The sequence below is a fragment of the Propithecus coquereli genome, unplaced genomic scaffold (genome assembly GCF_000956105.1).
Source record: "Propithecus coquereli isolate 6110/MARCELLA unplaced genomic scaffold, Pcoq_1.0 Scaffold111, whole genome shotgun sequence".
NCBI lineage: Eukaryota > Metazoa > Chordata > Mammalia > Primates > Indriidae > Propithecus > Propithecus coquereli.
The window spans coordinates 6,637,196-6,651,639 of record NW_012135081.1 but is presented as its reverse complement, the minus strand read 5'-3'; the positions used below and the strand labels follow the sequence as shown (position 1 = coordinate 6,651,639).

The 14,444-nt window shown below is 46.1% G+C and overlaps 2 protein-coding genes across 3 annotated transcripts in view; both read right to left on the bottom strand.

Moving 5' to 3' along the window:
- Positions 1-503: 503 nt before the first annotated feature.
- RPS26 (ribosomal protein S26) lies at positions 504-2,100 on the bottom strand. Its single transcript, XM_012653838.1, has 4 exons — positions 2,072-2,100; positions 1,644-1,821; positions 1,328-1,458; positions 504-608 (listed from the first exon to the last, which is right to left on the bottom strand). The coding sequence occupies exons 1-4, from the start codon at positions 2,072-2,074 to the stop codon at positions 573-575; spliced, it is 348 nt and encodes a 115-aa protein (XP_012509292.1). The 5' UTR covers positions 2,075-2,100; the 3' UTR covers positions 504-572.
- A 3,087-nt stretch (positions 2,101-5,187) lies between these two features.
- Positions 5,188-14,444, bottom strand: part of IKZF4 (IKAROS family zinc finger 4 (Eos)) — an 18,460-nt gene continuing 9,203 nt past the window's right edge. The window contains exons 6-9 of one of the 2 annotated variants that reach the window (XM_012651075.1): positions 13,822-13,989; positions 10,626-10,775; positions 10,010-10,141; positions 5,188-9,038 (exon numbers count right to left, since the gene is read on the bottom strand). In XM_012651075.1, the coding sequence (XP_012506529.1) occupies positions 8,278-9,038; positions 10,010-10,141; positions 10,626-10,775; positions 13,822-13,989 (1,211 nt within the window). In that variant the 3' untranslated portion in view covers positions 5,188-8,277. The remainder of the gene's footprint in view (positions 9,039-10,009; positions 10,142-10,625; positions 10,776-13,821; positions 13,990-14,444) is intronic. The other variant, XM_012651083.1, reaches the window with a different exon arrangement.

The following is a 14,444-nucleotide window of genomic DNA, read 5'->3' as shown; positions in this document are numbered from 1 at the left end:
AAAGTATATCCTTTCTCCATCCTCTGAAGGGATTCCCACAAATGCACTACAGAAAGATGCACATTGAGTAACTGGCTTACCAGCAGACCAATTACAAGGTAGGAGGTTGAAGATCTATGAATCCTGGAACAGCTGTGAAGCTATCCAAGTGTGCACTTCTAAAGTCACCGACCAAAGGTATGAACACCGCAGTCTAAGTCACTTCCCAATGTGCCCCTCACTAACAATGTTCAGTTTTCCCTTGCTCGCCTAGAGATCTTCATCCATTTTTAGGATGCCAACTTAAATTTGGCCACGTTGAATTCACCCAACACTCAGACGCCTCCCCTCCCTCCTTTTCCCACAAAGCTATGCAAATTGGGGAGGCCAAGGATAAGACTGCAAGAGTTAAACACAGGTTAGCTTTCTTTCCAAGGAAAATATTATGTGACAATTCACATTTGAACACCTGGTGTAACACAAACTCCCACTCTATCTGGCACAGACATATTCAACATGCTATATTAAGTATAATTTCCATTTTATTTTTTTCCAATGGATAGTTTTTCTTCAGTCCTCAAGGACTCAACTCCTTACATAGGCTTTGGTGGAGGTCTTGGGGCAGCACCCTGAAAGACAGAGGAGTAATAGAGTTAATTAAAACCAATGAATTTAAGAACCCCCTCCCACCCCCAGAACTTGACCACCATCCTCTAACAATATATTCTATAAATGCACATAAAGCTGATAGATGGAGGAGGAGATTACTACTTCAGATTCTAACAATTTTTTAGGAGTATCTCTAGGAAAATGTCTTATCGTAGGTCTCACCTGCCTTAAGAGCTTAACCTTAGGCAGAGAACTTAATTTGACATTCCTTGTGTCACAAGAGGAAAAATTTTTTATTTCCTATTTTTTCTTTTAGCAGCTACTTCCTCTTAACATTTTTAATTTTTACATTAATTTTATTTGTCAACTTTTATTTACTTTCATTTATAATTATTTTGAGGCCGAGTCTCGCTCTGTTGCCCTGGGCTAGAGTGCCATGGGTCAGCCTAGCTCACAGCAACCGCAAACTCCTGGGCTCAAGGGATTCTCCTGCCTCAGCCTCTCGTGTAGCTGGGACTACAGGCACATGCCACCACGCCTGGGGAATTTTTTCTACTTTTAGTAGAAATGGGGTCTCACTCTTGCTTAGGCTGGTCTTGAACTCCTGACCTCAAATGATCCTCCTGCCTCGGCCTCCCAGACTGCTAGGATTACAGGCATGAGCCACCTCCACAGAGAGGACAAAATGTTTTTAGCCATTACCCCCTGGCTTCCACATACTCCTATTTTCAATACTCACCGCAGGTCTAAATCGGGGTGGGGGTGTTCGGTCCTTGCGGGCTTCCCGAGAACGATTCCTGACTACCTTGCTGTGAATGGCACAACTCACACAGTAATGTAGCTTCACGTACAGCTTGGGAAGCACGTAGGCTGAGAAAGAGAACACAAAGATTTAACATTAGGTATCATATGCACTTTTCTTCTAAGCAAAACCTTCAAGATACGTGGAAATTGTCTGAGACGCTCCAACAAACACAGCCTGCAGAAAGGCAAGGTTGGGGAAAGGGTTTTAGGTACTAGGATCCTTACACACTTAGCGCCGATGGCTCACTTACCATCGAAGACACTCGCTTCAGAAATGTCCCTGACAGCTGCGGCCTCCACTATGTTCCGAATGACGAACTTCTTTATGGCCTTGTCTTTAGGCACGCATCGGGCGCAGTTCGTGCAGCGAATAGGCTGCACATGGCCACGGCCCTTTTTGGCACGACCGTTGTTCCTTCTTTTCTTTGTCTGTATCAGGATGGAGATCCTGTTAGGAAAGGAGTGCACCTTACCCAGCCTCAGCGCCCTTCCGGCTACATGCCGCGCCGGTCGCCCCCGAGAAAGGCGCCACTTAGATCTCCTGTTTCTCCGCAAAAGTCTTCAAGCCCAAAAGCGTACGTACACTCTGCCCATTAGGCTCTCAAATCCCCACACTCCCAAAACCTGCTCTTCTCAGCCACCACTCAGTCCGCCGCGCTCACCACGAGCCGCTACTCACCATCTTGGAAGCGAGGACGCGAAAAAGGATCCGGCGAGCCGCCGGGTCTCCTTATATAGCACGAGACCCCTACGCTCACATCAGAAGAATCCTTAGGAGACGGGTGTCAAGGACTACAACCCGCTAAAGTAAATTTTCGTTATTATTCAGCATTTATACTGAAATCTATGGTGGAAAGGCGTTCCTAGAATTTATTTATCCGTAGAACAAAATGCCCGTGGGACTATTTAGCCTGCTGGCGGAAGAAAATTAGAGTTATACGTCTCCCAGCAAGCATCGCGGCGCCCTACTCCGGACATAATTGCGGGCTCTAATTTCCGGTTTACTGGGCGCTAGGGGCGGAAGTTGCCCGGCGTTGGACCACAAGTCGCGCTCTACGTTAGAGGCCAGAGAAGGGCAGATGCTTGGTGGGAATTGTAGTGTGAAGCCGAGAGGCCCCTGGCCCCAAGTCTTTAAACCGAAGATGGCGCTACGCCACCGAGGGACGCCCTCGATTCATTTCTCTCACAATCCTGCTACTAGGTATAGGGAGGGATGTGAAGAGGAAAACCTGAGAGGACACAAATATTTTGTGAATTCCTTCTTCCAGTATGGAGAAAACCTCACGATGAGGGGCCATGGACAAGTGCGTTGGTGCTGGGGCTGGTTCTCATTCACCTGTTTATCCCTGGATCCTGTTAGCACAGTGCCAAGCACTGTAGTAAGCCATTATAAATATTAACTCATTTAACTGTCAGCAAACCTATGAGGTAGGTACTATTATTATCCTCGCTTAAACACATTGACTGCCGTGTGAGTTGTATTTAACTCACGCTAGTTTTGAGCCCTGGGCCGCGTGAAGCAAAACCCTGCAGTTGGTTCGTGAAAGTCTTACTTGTTGTTATGCTTATTGTTACAATTAATATTGACAATTTAATTCTATTTTTTTTGTTGTTGTTGTTTTTTTTTTGTTGAGAGAGTCTTGCTCTGTCGCCCGGGCTACAGTGCCGTGGCGTCAGTCTAGCTCACAGCAACTTCAAACTCCTGGGCTCAAGCCATCCTTCTGCCTTTGCCTCCCAGGTAGCTGCGACTACAGGCATGTGCCACTGTGCCCGGCTAATTTTTTCTATTTTTAGTTGTTTGGCTAATTTCTTTCTATTTATAGTAGAGACGGGGTCTCGCTCTTGTCTTGCTCAGGTTGGTCTCGAACTCCTGAGCTCAAGCAATCCTCCCACCTCCGCTTCCCAGAGTGGTAGGATTACAGGTGTGAGCCACCGTGCCCGGCCTACAATTTATTTATGAAAACATGGATTGTGTTGTATATAACTCACGCACAGAAAACAGTAAAAAGTAACAAATCAGAGAGGATCATTTTAATAAAACACTGTGGCCCCAGGGAAAAACCTTTTTTTCTAGTGTGGCAGTCAGTGTGTTAAAGATTGAAAAATTGAGGTGCAGAGTGGTTACATAACTTACCCAAGGTCACACAGAGCTAGTAAGAGGTGTTCTGGTTCTGCTGTACTATGGTGCTTCTCACCTAACCAACGAATGGATAGAGGTATAGCCTGGACCAGTGACTTAAACGTTTTTGACCCAGACACATAGCACAAATACATTTTACGTTGGTACCCAATACACACGCAAACACAGGTATACACAAATACAAAGCTGAAACACAAGTTTCATGAAAAAACACCCTTACAATATAAAATATATTGGTATGTTCTAGTATCTTTTTTTATTTTAAGAAACTCTGATCAAGAACTACTAAAGTGATTTCACTACTCACTAGTGAGTCTGAACTCTGACTGAAACACTCTTTCTTATGTATGAGCTCCATTTCCCTCTGAAGAGCCATCAGGAAGGCTTGAGCATTGGGCAGGAGTGGTTGGTTATCCATGGGCAGCCAACAACCCTGTTGTCTCCAGAGTTAAATATATTAACGTAGCAAAGGGGCCCCCTAGCATTCAGACATTAGAGTGGCAAGGGGGCCTCCCATGATGATACAGATGCAAACCAATGGTTCATTTATGCATCATTCTAGAGTCTGAAAACTCCAGATTCACTTCCTTTCCATCATGGTTTCTCTTAACATTTATTGGGGCTAAAATATATTTTCTTTTGTTTAGAAGTCAGAGCAACTATATTCACTGTCTTTTTTAAATTTTTTAATTAATTAATTAATTATTTTCGAGATGGGAGGTCTCACTATGTTGCCCAAGCTGGTCTCAAACTCCTGGCCTCAAATGATCCTCCCCAGTAGCTGGGACTACAGGTCCAGCTTCACTGTCTCTTTTGACATTGAATTTGTTAGTTTCAATGGGACATGGAAAGTAATAGATTCTAGATAGGAGTGCCTCCAATTTTCACTTGATGTAGTCTCATGAACAAAAGATAGACATTATTATATGGAATAATGATGAGGTAGATGGAAGAGAACAGAAAAAAGTTCAAAGTGAAGGGGACAGAAAATCATTAATATTTAAGACAGAACAAAGTTGATGTTTCTACTTTGGATTTTTATAGCCTGGGGGTTTCACTGGCTACATTCCTTACCTTAAAGGGATGGGCACAGGTTTTGGACTCACACACTCCTGGGTTCAAATTCTGGTCCTGTCTTACTCGCTGATGACCTTAGACAAAGTATTTATTCTCTCTTGGGCTTTTATTTCTTCACCATAATTGTGATCATTCTTTCGTAGGTGTTTGTACAACTCAATAAATACTTGGCACAGTGCTTAGCATTTATGAGATGCTCAAGAAGTGGTAGATCGTATCATTTGCATCACTCACAGTATTGTCACTTATTATCTCCCTGGGCATATAATGTGTTTTGCACATAGTAGTTACTCAACAAATGTTTGATGAATTTCTGCTTTGGATAGATACGCAAGTTAGGCTTTCTCTGCTGTCCTAAAGCACTCCTGGTAGGAAAATCTCCTCCACTTCCCATTCTAGGCTGAAGATTCTTCTGTTTTGCAGCAACAATTTGAGCATTGTTAGTTGGTTTCCTCTGGATCTTAAGACTTGTTCACCTTCTAAACTGTTTAGTATTTGGTACAACATACTGTAAGGAGGCCTCCCTCCTCCCTCCCAGTAGAAATGAAAGGCAAAGGAAGTCTGCAGAAACAACCAGGGGTGTTAAATTACTCATGTTTATTTATAACAGACCTTCAGCCAGTACAGTACAAAACTTACAGTAGTATATCTCCATTACACAAATATTTACTTACAATATATTACATATATAAAATGCTTTGCAATAAGTTTCAAAAGCTAGTTTAACTCCCCCTTGAGAAAGGAGAAAAACTCTTAAAACAAAAAAAAGGAGGAGGCGTAACCAGAGGAAGAGAGGAGGAGGTGAAGAGGTAAGGGTCAAAGGAGACACTAGACATACGGTACAAATGAAACCCTAGGACAGGTAGAAGAGAGGTGGTATTGCACTTGCTTCTGTGTTTTATTTTTTTTCTTTTTGTTCTTCATAACTTCTGATTAAAAATATATATATATATATTATGTACACAAGGAAAGAAGCTGCCAGAAGTATTACAAAATCCTATCTGCAGCCTGGACACTGACACACAAAAAAAAAGGTCTGAAAAAGTGTTCATTTAGAAATTTTTGTGTGTGTGGTATTGATTTTGAATAGCAATATAAAAGGAAACACCTCTTTTCTCCATGTGGGTTTCAGTGTGTGTATGTGTGTGTGTGTTTTCTTTTTCTTTACTTTTTTTTTTTATGCAAAAGAAGTTGGGAGAGAGCACGAGGATGTTTGAGGTTCCAGAGCTGGAAGGCTCTGAAAAGTAGGATTTTGTACCTAAGACCCTGGTTAAAGTGCAGTGATGGTCTGGAGAGAGACAGGATGCCCCTCTCTCCCCTCCTTAGCACCTGGTCTTGCCCTTCCAGTCTCTGCTCTCATGGGCACAGAGTATAGCCTCAGAGCATAGTCCTTCATGTTCCGGGAGGTTACAGGTGCCAAAGCTGACTGGGGGAGGAGATGGGGGCACCCTAAGGCTCTGATACCCCAAAGGGGACTAGTCCTTTTGAAGTGTCACCAAATACACAGCAGACACAGAAGAGGCGGGAAGGGGTAGGTCTAATGGGAAGGGGCTCAATAACCAGAATAGTTCAGGAAAAGCCCAGATACTAATCTCAGTTCTGCTGCCATCCTGAAACAAGGAGCTAATACCCTGGGGTGCTGTTGAGAAGATTCTTCCCTTCTCTAGAGACCACTCTTCTCTAAGCTAACTTCCCCAGCCTCTGAGCTTGGCAGCATCTACTTATTGCTACGTTGTCAAGGAGGAACAATCACCCCACGATGCCTCTCCCCGCCAATCTGGTTCTCTTGGGGAAACCATGTAATGGGGAAGAAAAAAGGGAAGAAGAGGATAAAGTTTTTTAGGGTCTCCCTTCCCATAAGAAGGGAAGGTAGACTCCTCTTAGAGCCCTTAAGAGCCCCAGTCCCAGGGTCTGTTCCTTAGCCCACCCTTTACCATCCCCCCAAAATATCCCTGATAGGGAGTGAGAAAAGTAGGAGGCAAAAGAGCCAATAAGGAAAGGACATGTGGAAAGAAAGATAGAAGGGAAGAGAAAAGGAGAGAAGGACCAAGAGTTACAACTTGTGAGGTGTTGTGTTTGGTTTTTAGTTTTTTTTTTTCTTTAAACATAGAAAAACAGCCTTTGGTTTGAATCTCAAGGAAGCAGAGAGTGGGATGGCTGTGGCCTCAGGCAGAAAACTCTTGTAGAAAGAGACCTCCACTTGCAGTGGACTTGTATCTCCTCCTGTCCCTTCTTACTAATCCTAGGTTACCCAAATAGCCAGGGGTCTCTGCAGTAGCCAGGAGGAGTACCTCCTCTTACCCTACGTCTGGGAGCTGAGTGTAGAAGGGAGCAGTAAAGGATGACCCCAATTCAGTTGTGCCCATCCCATTCTTGCTGGAACGAGGGTGGAATGGTGTGAGGGGTACATGCCCTTGCTCATTCTGGGATAATTTTTGGTTATACTGAAAATTAGAAGAGAGAAAAGAGACATGAGTTTCTCTCTGCCACTGATCCTAAGAATAGGGCCAGGAACCCGGGAATGAGAGGGCAAATCCTGCTGGGAGAGAAAAGCAGAAGGCAGCATGACTGAAGGGTTGAGATAACCCCTTGTCATCAGGCAGCAACCCACTAGTTTCTCATAGCATGGGGAGTAGCCCCTGAGAACCTAGGAAGGTCACTAGAGTGAAGAAGTTTGAGAGGTGGAGGAGAAAGAGAAGAATATTGATCCACCCACCCACTTCCCATGCCCTGGTTCCCAATTAGGCACCTGTGGCTCCCAGTGTGTCAGAGACAGGGTTGCAGATCTAGCTTTGGCCCCTGAGAATATAAAATTGGGGCACTGCAAGGAGAGAAAAGCCACCACCGAAAAGACTGGCAGGTTGAAGAGACTAGAGCAGTGTTGAGGAGTTGTTCGAGGAGAGGGAAAAGATATATCACATCCTAGAGGGAGATCCTGAATGTAGGATTTGAGGAACTCATATTATTAGGGGAACATCAAGAGGACCCTCAGTCCCACAGTGCCTGGGGAGAATTTTTTCAGCCCCTCCTACTTCCAAATGAGTAAATTCATTCATTCAAGAATAGTGCAAGCTGCCTAAAGTGAGAGGGCACAAGAGGTATGGAGTACCAGGTTGAAGAGTCCCAGAGAGGAGATATAATGCCACAGAGCTAAGGTAGGGCCAGAGGGAGGTATCAGCATCAAAACTGAAGAATTAGATAATGTACAGGGTGAGGACTTAAAGCAAGAAGCTCAAGGTCTCTTAGTAAGTACTAAGAGGGACTTCCTACCCTGGGGCTGTTGGAGGACACTGGATCAAAGAGACAAAAATTAGGCCTAACGTGGAAGGGAGCTGTGGGCAGGAGGGTGGGGGAGTGGCAAGTGAGTGACATAGGTTAAAAAAAAAAAAGCAAAAGAAAAATCAACTAATTAATAAATAACTCAGCAAGTATGCTGCGATGAGAGGGGAAGAGAAAAAGGAGAAACAAGCAAAAGACCTGTTTCATCACAATGCTTACATTGGTCAGGGGAGCGGAGGAGAACAGGTGAGGAGGAGTCAGGGTCAGGTGTGAAGTTAGGTAGCCAGTAGTGGGAGCTACAAAGCAAAACTTGGGATGTGGGAACAGGGATAGACACCTGTTGTAGGTAGGGCAGTAGAGTGGTGGACTGAGGGGAGAGGGAGAGGTCACTAGCCCACCTTATGCTCCCCCCGGACAATGTGGGAAGAGAATTCGTACCGGTCCTGGCTGTGGTAACCACAGATGTTGCACTCGAAAGGGTCTCTGAAGCCATGGCAGCCCATGTGGATAGTGAACATGACGTGGTCCAAGAAGAGGATGCGGCAGTGCTCACATTTGAAGGCCTTCACGGGCTCACCGCTCTCGCCCACTACCCGAAGCACTTCCTTGGAAGGGCCTGGGGTACCCCGCAATAACCCCTCCTGTGGTTTGGGGTCCTCTTTGGCGTAGGCAGGACTGTGCCGGCCCACCACAATGGTGGGAGGTGGCTGGGATGGGGGACCCTGAGGGAGGGATACCACCCCCCCAACCCGATCTTCGTGGTTGCTTTCTGTGTCTGTGGAGTCCTGGCAGCCATTGCTGGGGGATGCCCCAGGGTCAGTCAGGGGGCCTCGGGCCCGGTAGAGGAGGGGACCTCCATCAGCCAGGTCCTCGGGTCCCTCACCTGCTTCCCGGGACCCTGGAAGCTCCAGTCGACTAGGAAGGGGCTGCATCTGGGTGTAGACAGAGCTGATGACAGGCGTGAGTTCTGAGATGCAATTGGTGGGTGGAAGGCGGAGGGGACGCAGATGCTCTGCGCCCACAAAGGCCAGGGAACCTCCAAAGCCAGGCTCCAGACCATGGTGTGCCACCAACTCTACATCCTTTTCATAGCCACCCGAGTTCACATCATAGGGGAGGTCCGAGAGGCTGAAGCGCATCTGCTTTTCGCCTATGGAGAAGAGGGTCTCAGCGGGGCTGGGTTTGGAGGATTCCTAAGCTCTCTCCGGGATTACGTCTTTGTTTTCTTGACCATGGGGCTGGATGTAACAGTATTTACTCCTCCTCGTTTGCTTCCCCTGAGGTCAGGTCCTCTGTGGGGCCGCTCCCTGATTCTAGGCTGTAATCTTAGAGAAGGACTCAGTCCCAGCCCACTGATCTTTTTTTTTTTTTTTTGAGACAGAGTCTCACTGTGTTGCCTGGGCTAGAGTGCCATGGCGTCATCCTAGCTCACAGCAACCTCAAACTGTTAGGCTCAAGCGATCCTCCTGCCTCAGCCTCCTGAGTAGCTGGGACTACAGGCATGTGCCACCATGCCCGGCTAATTTTTTCTATATATTTTTAGTTGTCTGATTAATTTCTTTCTATTTTAGTAGAGACGGGGTCTCGCTCTTGCCCAGGCTGGTTTTGAACTCCTGAGCTCAAATAATCTGCCCGCCTTGGCTTCCCAGAGTGCTAGGATTACAGGCGTGAGCCACCGCGCCCAGCCGCCACTGATCTTTAATACTTACTTCATTACTCTCCATAAAGCTCCAGGTCCTTAGAGAGCTAATGACCAGTGCCCGAGAGCTAATGACCAGTGCCCGGTCATCCTCACTTCCTCTCTCTGACTCTAAGGGCCCACATAGACTGAAGTCCTTGTTATTTTCAAAAACTGGGAGAGCCTGAGCCCTTGACTCCCTCCCCTTACAACCACCACAAGAGTCCTCAACATGTACCCCTCTCTACTTCCTCGAGGTACACCCTCCCTCTTCACTCCCTTCCTATTCTGCGGATAGATTCTGAGTACCACAGACCACCGGACAGCTTTCTTTCCCTAAATCAAACCTCCAAACCACAATCTCTGGTCAAATGGCAACCAGAGCTCAGATTTACTTGAGCTATGGCTTAAAGCTGATGTCTCCTTTCCAACTGGATTCTTACCTACAAATTTCTGGGGTGTGGAACGCTTGCGCTTGGTGAGGCTGTTGGCCAGACGATCAATGAATGTTGGCCGATCAGAGGATGAGTGCAGCATGGACTCTGGCACCATCTCCAGGTCACGTATCTCGTCGCCTAGTGGGGTGGGAGGTGGGGACAGGTAGTAGCAGTTGAGTAGGGGTAGCATTGGCCCAGCTGCCTTTGCCTGGAGAAAATCAGCAGGTCAGTATCTAAGGAAGTCATACCTGATGCCTGGGAAACCGGGTTGTGTTTACTTTACCCACCTAAAGCTTATACCAGCAACATTTCAGATTGTTTGGAGAAAATTATATACGTTTGGCCCTCAATTTTATATACCTTGTGTTCTCTCTCCCCCTTTAGACTAAGGACGTAGACCCAAATTTCCCCTACCTCTGTATCTCCCTAAAGCACCTATCACAGACAGGGCTCTGTACCACATAGGGTACTCAGGATGGGGTGCTTGACAGATTTACTGGAGTAACTATCCCCTATTCCACAGACCTCACTCCTCTGTGGGAGGAGGTGCTGGAATTGCCTTTGTCCGGCACTCCCTGTCACTCTGCCCATAACTCCTCCATAGTACTGCCCACAGCCCCACCTGGTTGGCCAGCCAAAGCTTGGGCTTCAGTGCTGAGACTCTGTAGGTAGTTGTGGCACCGCTCCTTGTGCTCCTCTAGGGTACTCTGCTGTTTGTAGCTCCGGCCACAGTAGTTACATTTGTAGGGCTTGCCCACTGTAGGAGAGGAGACTGTGGAAGAGAGAGGAGAGATGGCATCAGAGTTACTTCTCCCTGTGCCCTGGCTCTGCAAAATCATCCAGGAGCAAATGTACACTGGCATGGGGAAGAAGGGATGTTGCTAAGTTGAATTCTTCTGCTTGTCTTTCCTTCCCCAACTTCAGCTGCAACCATGGACAGATGAACCATATTTGGGGATGAGGTATAATGTGCAGCTATGGGAGTGAGGGGATCCCAGGGCATGTAGCTTCAAACTGGTGGTGGGCTTCAAGATGGCCAACTTGCTGCTCAAATGAAATGAGTACTCAGGGACTTTGTAGGGGATCGTTCCTGATAGGCAGGCAGGCCCTACCCCAGGATCTCAGAGTCTGGGGCCCAGACTGTGGTTTAACCTTTCCATGTGGCAGGCGGATGTAAGCGCTGTTTATCAGACAAGGGGATTTTCTGCTTACGAACTATGTGCTTTGGTTTGGGGGAAATAGGTGGGCTGGAGTGACAGAAATGAGAGCCCTTAGATCTGCCAGTGTGGGGAGGCATGGTTTTCATTGACCTTTACTTGTATTTTACCTCTAGTCCTAGCCAGGTTTTACTGATTATTTTGTCTTTCTGTCTCTCTACACTGAGATACCAAGAGAGCCCTAGAAAGACCATTCCTGATAGAGAAATTCTGAAAAGAGACAAAGAATAAAACAACAGAAAACGAAATAAAGGAGACGAGTAAAAAGAAGAGAACACCAAGTTTGGGTTTTTTGTTTGTTTGTTTTGTTTTGGTTGTAAATACAGAACAGGTTATAAAGATCTTGTTTCTACTGAAGGAAAAAACTGGGAAAACAGAGTGGTACTTCGTTTAAAGACAACTCTTAAGACATGATATTTGTGAGAGGAGAGAAAAAGGTGAAGAGAAAAAGGTATTGTATATTTTATGTATCTTGCTACTACTGAGCAGGGAGACAGGAGAAGGTATCTCTAGGAGGCTGGTAATTACCACTCACTGACCCCCTCTCCATGCCTATGCTGGGCCTTCACTAAATCAGGCTATTGCCATTTTGCTATTGCTCTTTAAACCCTAGTATTTTAGGAATGAGATGAACACCATGGTCCCTATCTACTCAAGACCCTTGGGGAAATGGTTTAACATCTGGGAAAGGAATGATTCTCCAACCCCTTTTTTTCTTTCTTTTTTCTTTTTAAAGTTTTCATTGATACATAGTAATTGTACATATTTATGAGGTACATGCAATATTTTGATACATGTGTACAATGTATAATGATCAAATCAGGTTAATTGGTATATCTATCACCTCAAACATTAATCATTTTTTTGTGTTGGGAACATTCAAAATCCTCTCTTCTAGGTACTTTGAAATATACAATAAATTATTAACTGTAGTCACCCTGCTGTGCTGTGGAACACTAGAACTTATTCCTCCTATTTAACTGTAATTTTGTACTCATTAACCAACCTTTCCCTCTCCCTCCCCCTCCACACCCTTCCCATTTTCTGGTAACCACTATTCTACTCTCTATTCCTATGAGATCAACTTTTTTAGCTCTCACATATAAGTGAGAAGATGCATTAAACACCTTTTTTCTTATAACGTGGGTTGTAACAGAAAGTATCTCACAGAAATGGGTGGGACTCAAGAGTATATCTGTATCTGCTTCTGCTGTTAATAATCTACAGGACAACATCCAAATCCACCCAGCTGACCTCGCTGTAGTTGGTAAGAATTCTAGCGGCCAGGTCAGCGTTGTTCCAAACCAGCAGGGGGAGCAGCCCCTTTTCTGAGGAAAAGGAATACGTATCTCTGACACTGGACCTTGCTTGATATGGGGTTCTGGCTAGGCTGCAGAATAGCTTTCTAACCCACAATTCATTTTTCCCCCCACAGCTTCAGTTTCCTTTTCAACAAAATGGGATAATCACATCTACCTTGGAATTGTTATGAGGATCACATGAAGAGACACAAGTGAAATGCTCTGTAGATTATAAAGCATGAATCAACGATGATCTTTCTCCCTGTTTCTCCACATACATAGAGATAAAGAGGTCCCAGTTACAAGGTGGGAGAACCTGGAACAAGGTAAGTGGATGGAGAAAGTAGAGGGTGGTGAAATGATTGCTCTGTCCCTTTAAATCCTGCTCAGGAGAGTTTAAGAAAAGAGAAAAATAGCCAGGAAAGTTTCCAAGGACAGACCCTACTAATTCTTTCCCCTCTTCCCTTCTTCCTGCTTTTTCCCAATCTTGAGCTCACTCCTTCCTGCCAGTTCAGCTCCTGGCCTCTTCCCAAGTCTGAGCCAAAAGCCTAAAGCAGTAAAATGCCTGAAAAATGCTATGTGCCCAGCTGATTCAGACAGATATTGATTCAAGCAGTCTTGACTGGGCGAGAAAACCTTGTTAATCCAGTTTCCTGGCACTGTTGCCCACATTGACCTCTAGGCACCCTCTGGACTTGCTTATACCTCTGGGAAGGTGACAACTTCTAGGGATAGGGAAATAGGATACTCTTTTCCTATTTGGAGGTCTTAGGCTTCCTTCTTCCAATTTGAGAGGCCTATGAATATTTACAAGAGCCAGTAGGAAGTAAAGGAGAGGACAGATAATGGCTGCCCAAGACCTGGTGTTGCAGGGAGAGGGTGAAGATGGTGACAGGTGTGGGGCCTGGGGCAGATGGGAATGGGAGGAGGGATTTCCCTGGGGCTCAGAAATGAGGGGTGATGGAGCAGGGAGGGCTCTGGCATCAATCATCTTTAAAAAACAAAAGTCAGGGAGGGTGACTGTTAACAGCCAAGAACATTGCCCATGTTCCTTTTGCTCCATGTCACAGAATGTGATGAATGTAAAATACCCCATCAAAGAGTCCCCCAAATTCCCCATGGGGCCCTACTGCCCAGAGGAGGGGTTAGAGAGACAGGGCCCTATTTGCTCTGTAAGTGTTCTCCCCTCCTCAGTCACAGACACTGTAACTCCCCAAATAAAGAGAAGTCACTGAGCTTTATTCACTGGGTGTGCAGGAAGGAGCCTCATGCCCTCCCCTCCCACTGGATAGTCACTGACCCGAGTGTGTGCGGAGGTGGCCAGTGAGTGCATCACGCCGGCGGCAGGCATAGTTGCAGAAGGGACATTTAAAGGGTTTCTCCCCAGAATGCAGCTTGATGTGGCGCAGCAGGTTCCCCTTCTGGGTGAAGGAGGCACCACACTGGTTGCAATGGAAAGGCCTTTCACCTGCAAGTGAAAGAACAGATTCCAGAGGACTGGGCATGAGGAACTTTGAAGGTTGAACCTAGCCCCCAACCCTCTGCCCTACCCTGCCCAAGGGAAGGTGCTCTGAACACACTGCTGAAGGGTAGGACTGTGCCATACACACTAATGCTGCTTTGTGTAGATTAGAGGTGTTTGGCAGGGATAGGGGTACCAGGCCTGGAACACAAGGCCAAAAGACGGTTACCAAAAACTGAGCCCCATAGGGCCCACTCTGCCCCAGGAGCCCAAAGCCTGAGGAAGCTGAGAAGAGGAGGCTTCTGTTTTCTGTTGTTGTTTTTTTAATTATGAGATGGGAGGGCCCAAACAATACCTAGGAGTTCTACCCCTATTGGACTATAGGATCCTCGTTGAGGCTATAACACCTTCCCCTCCATCAGATCTTGAGAAAAAAATCAACTTCTTTTTTTTTTTTTTTT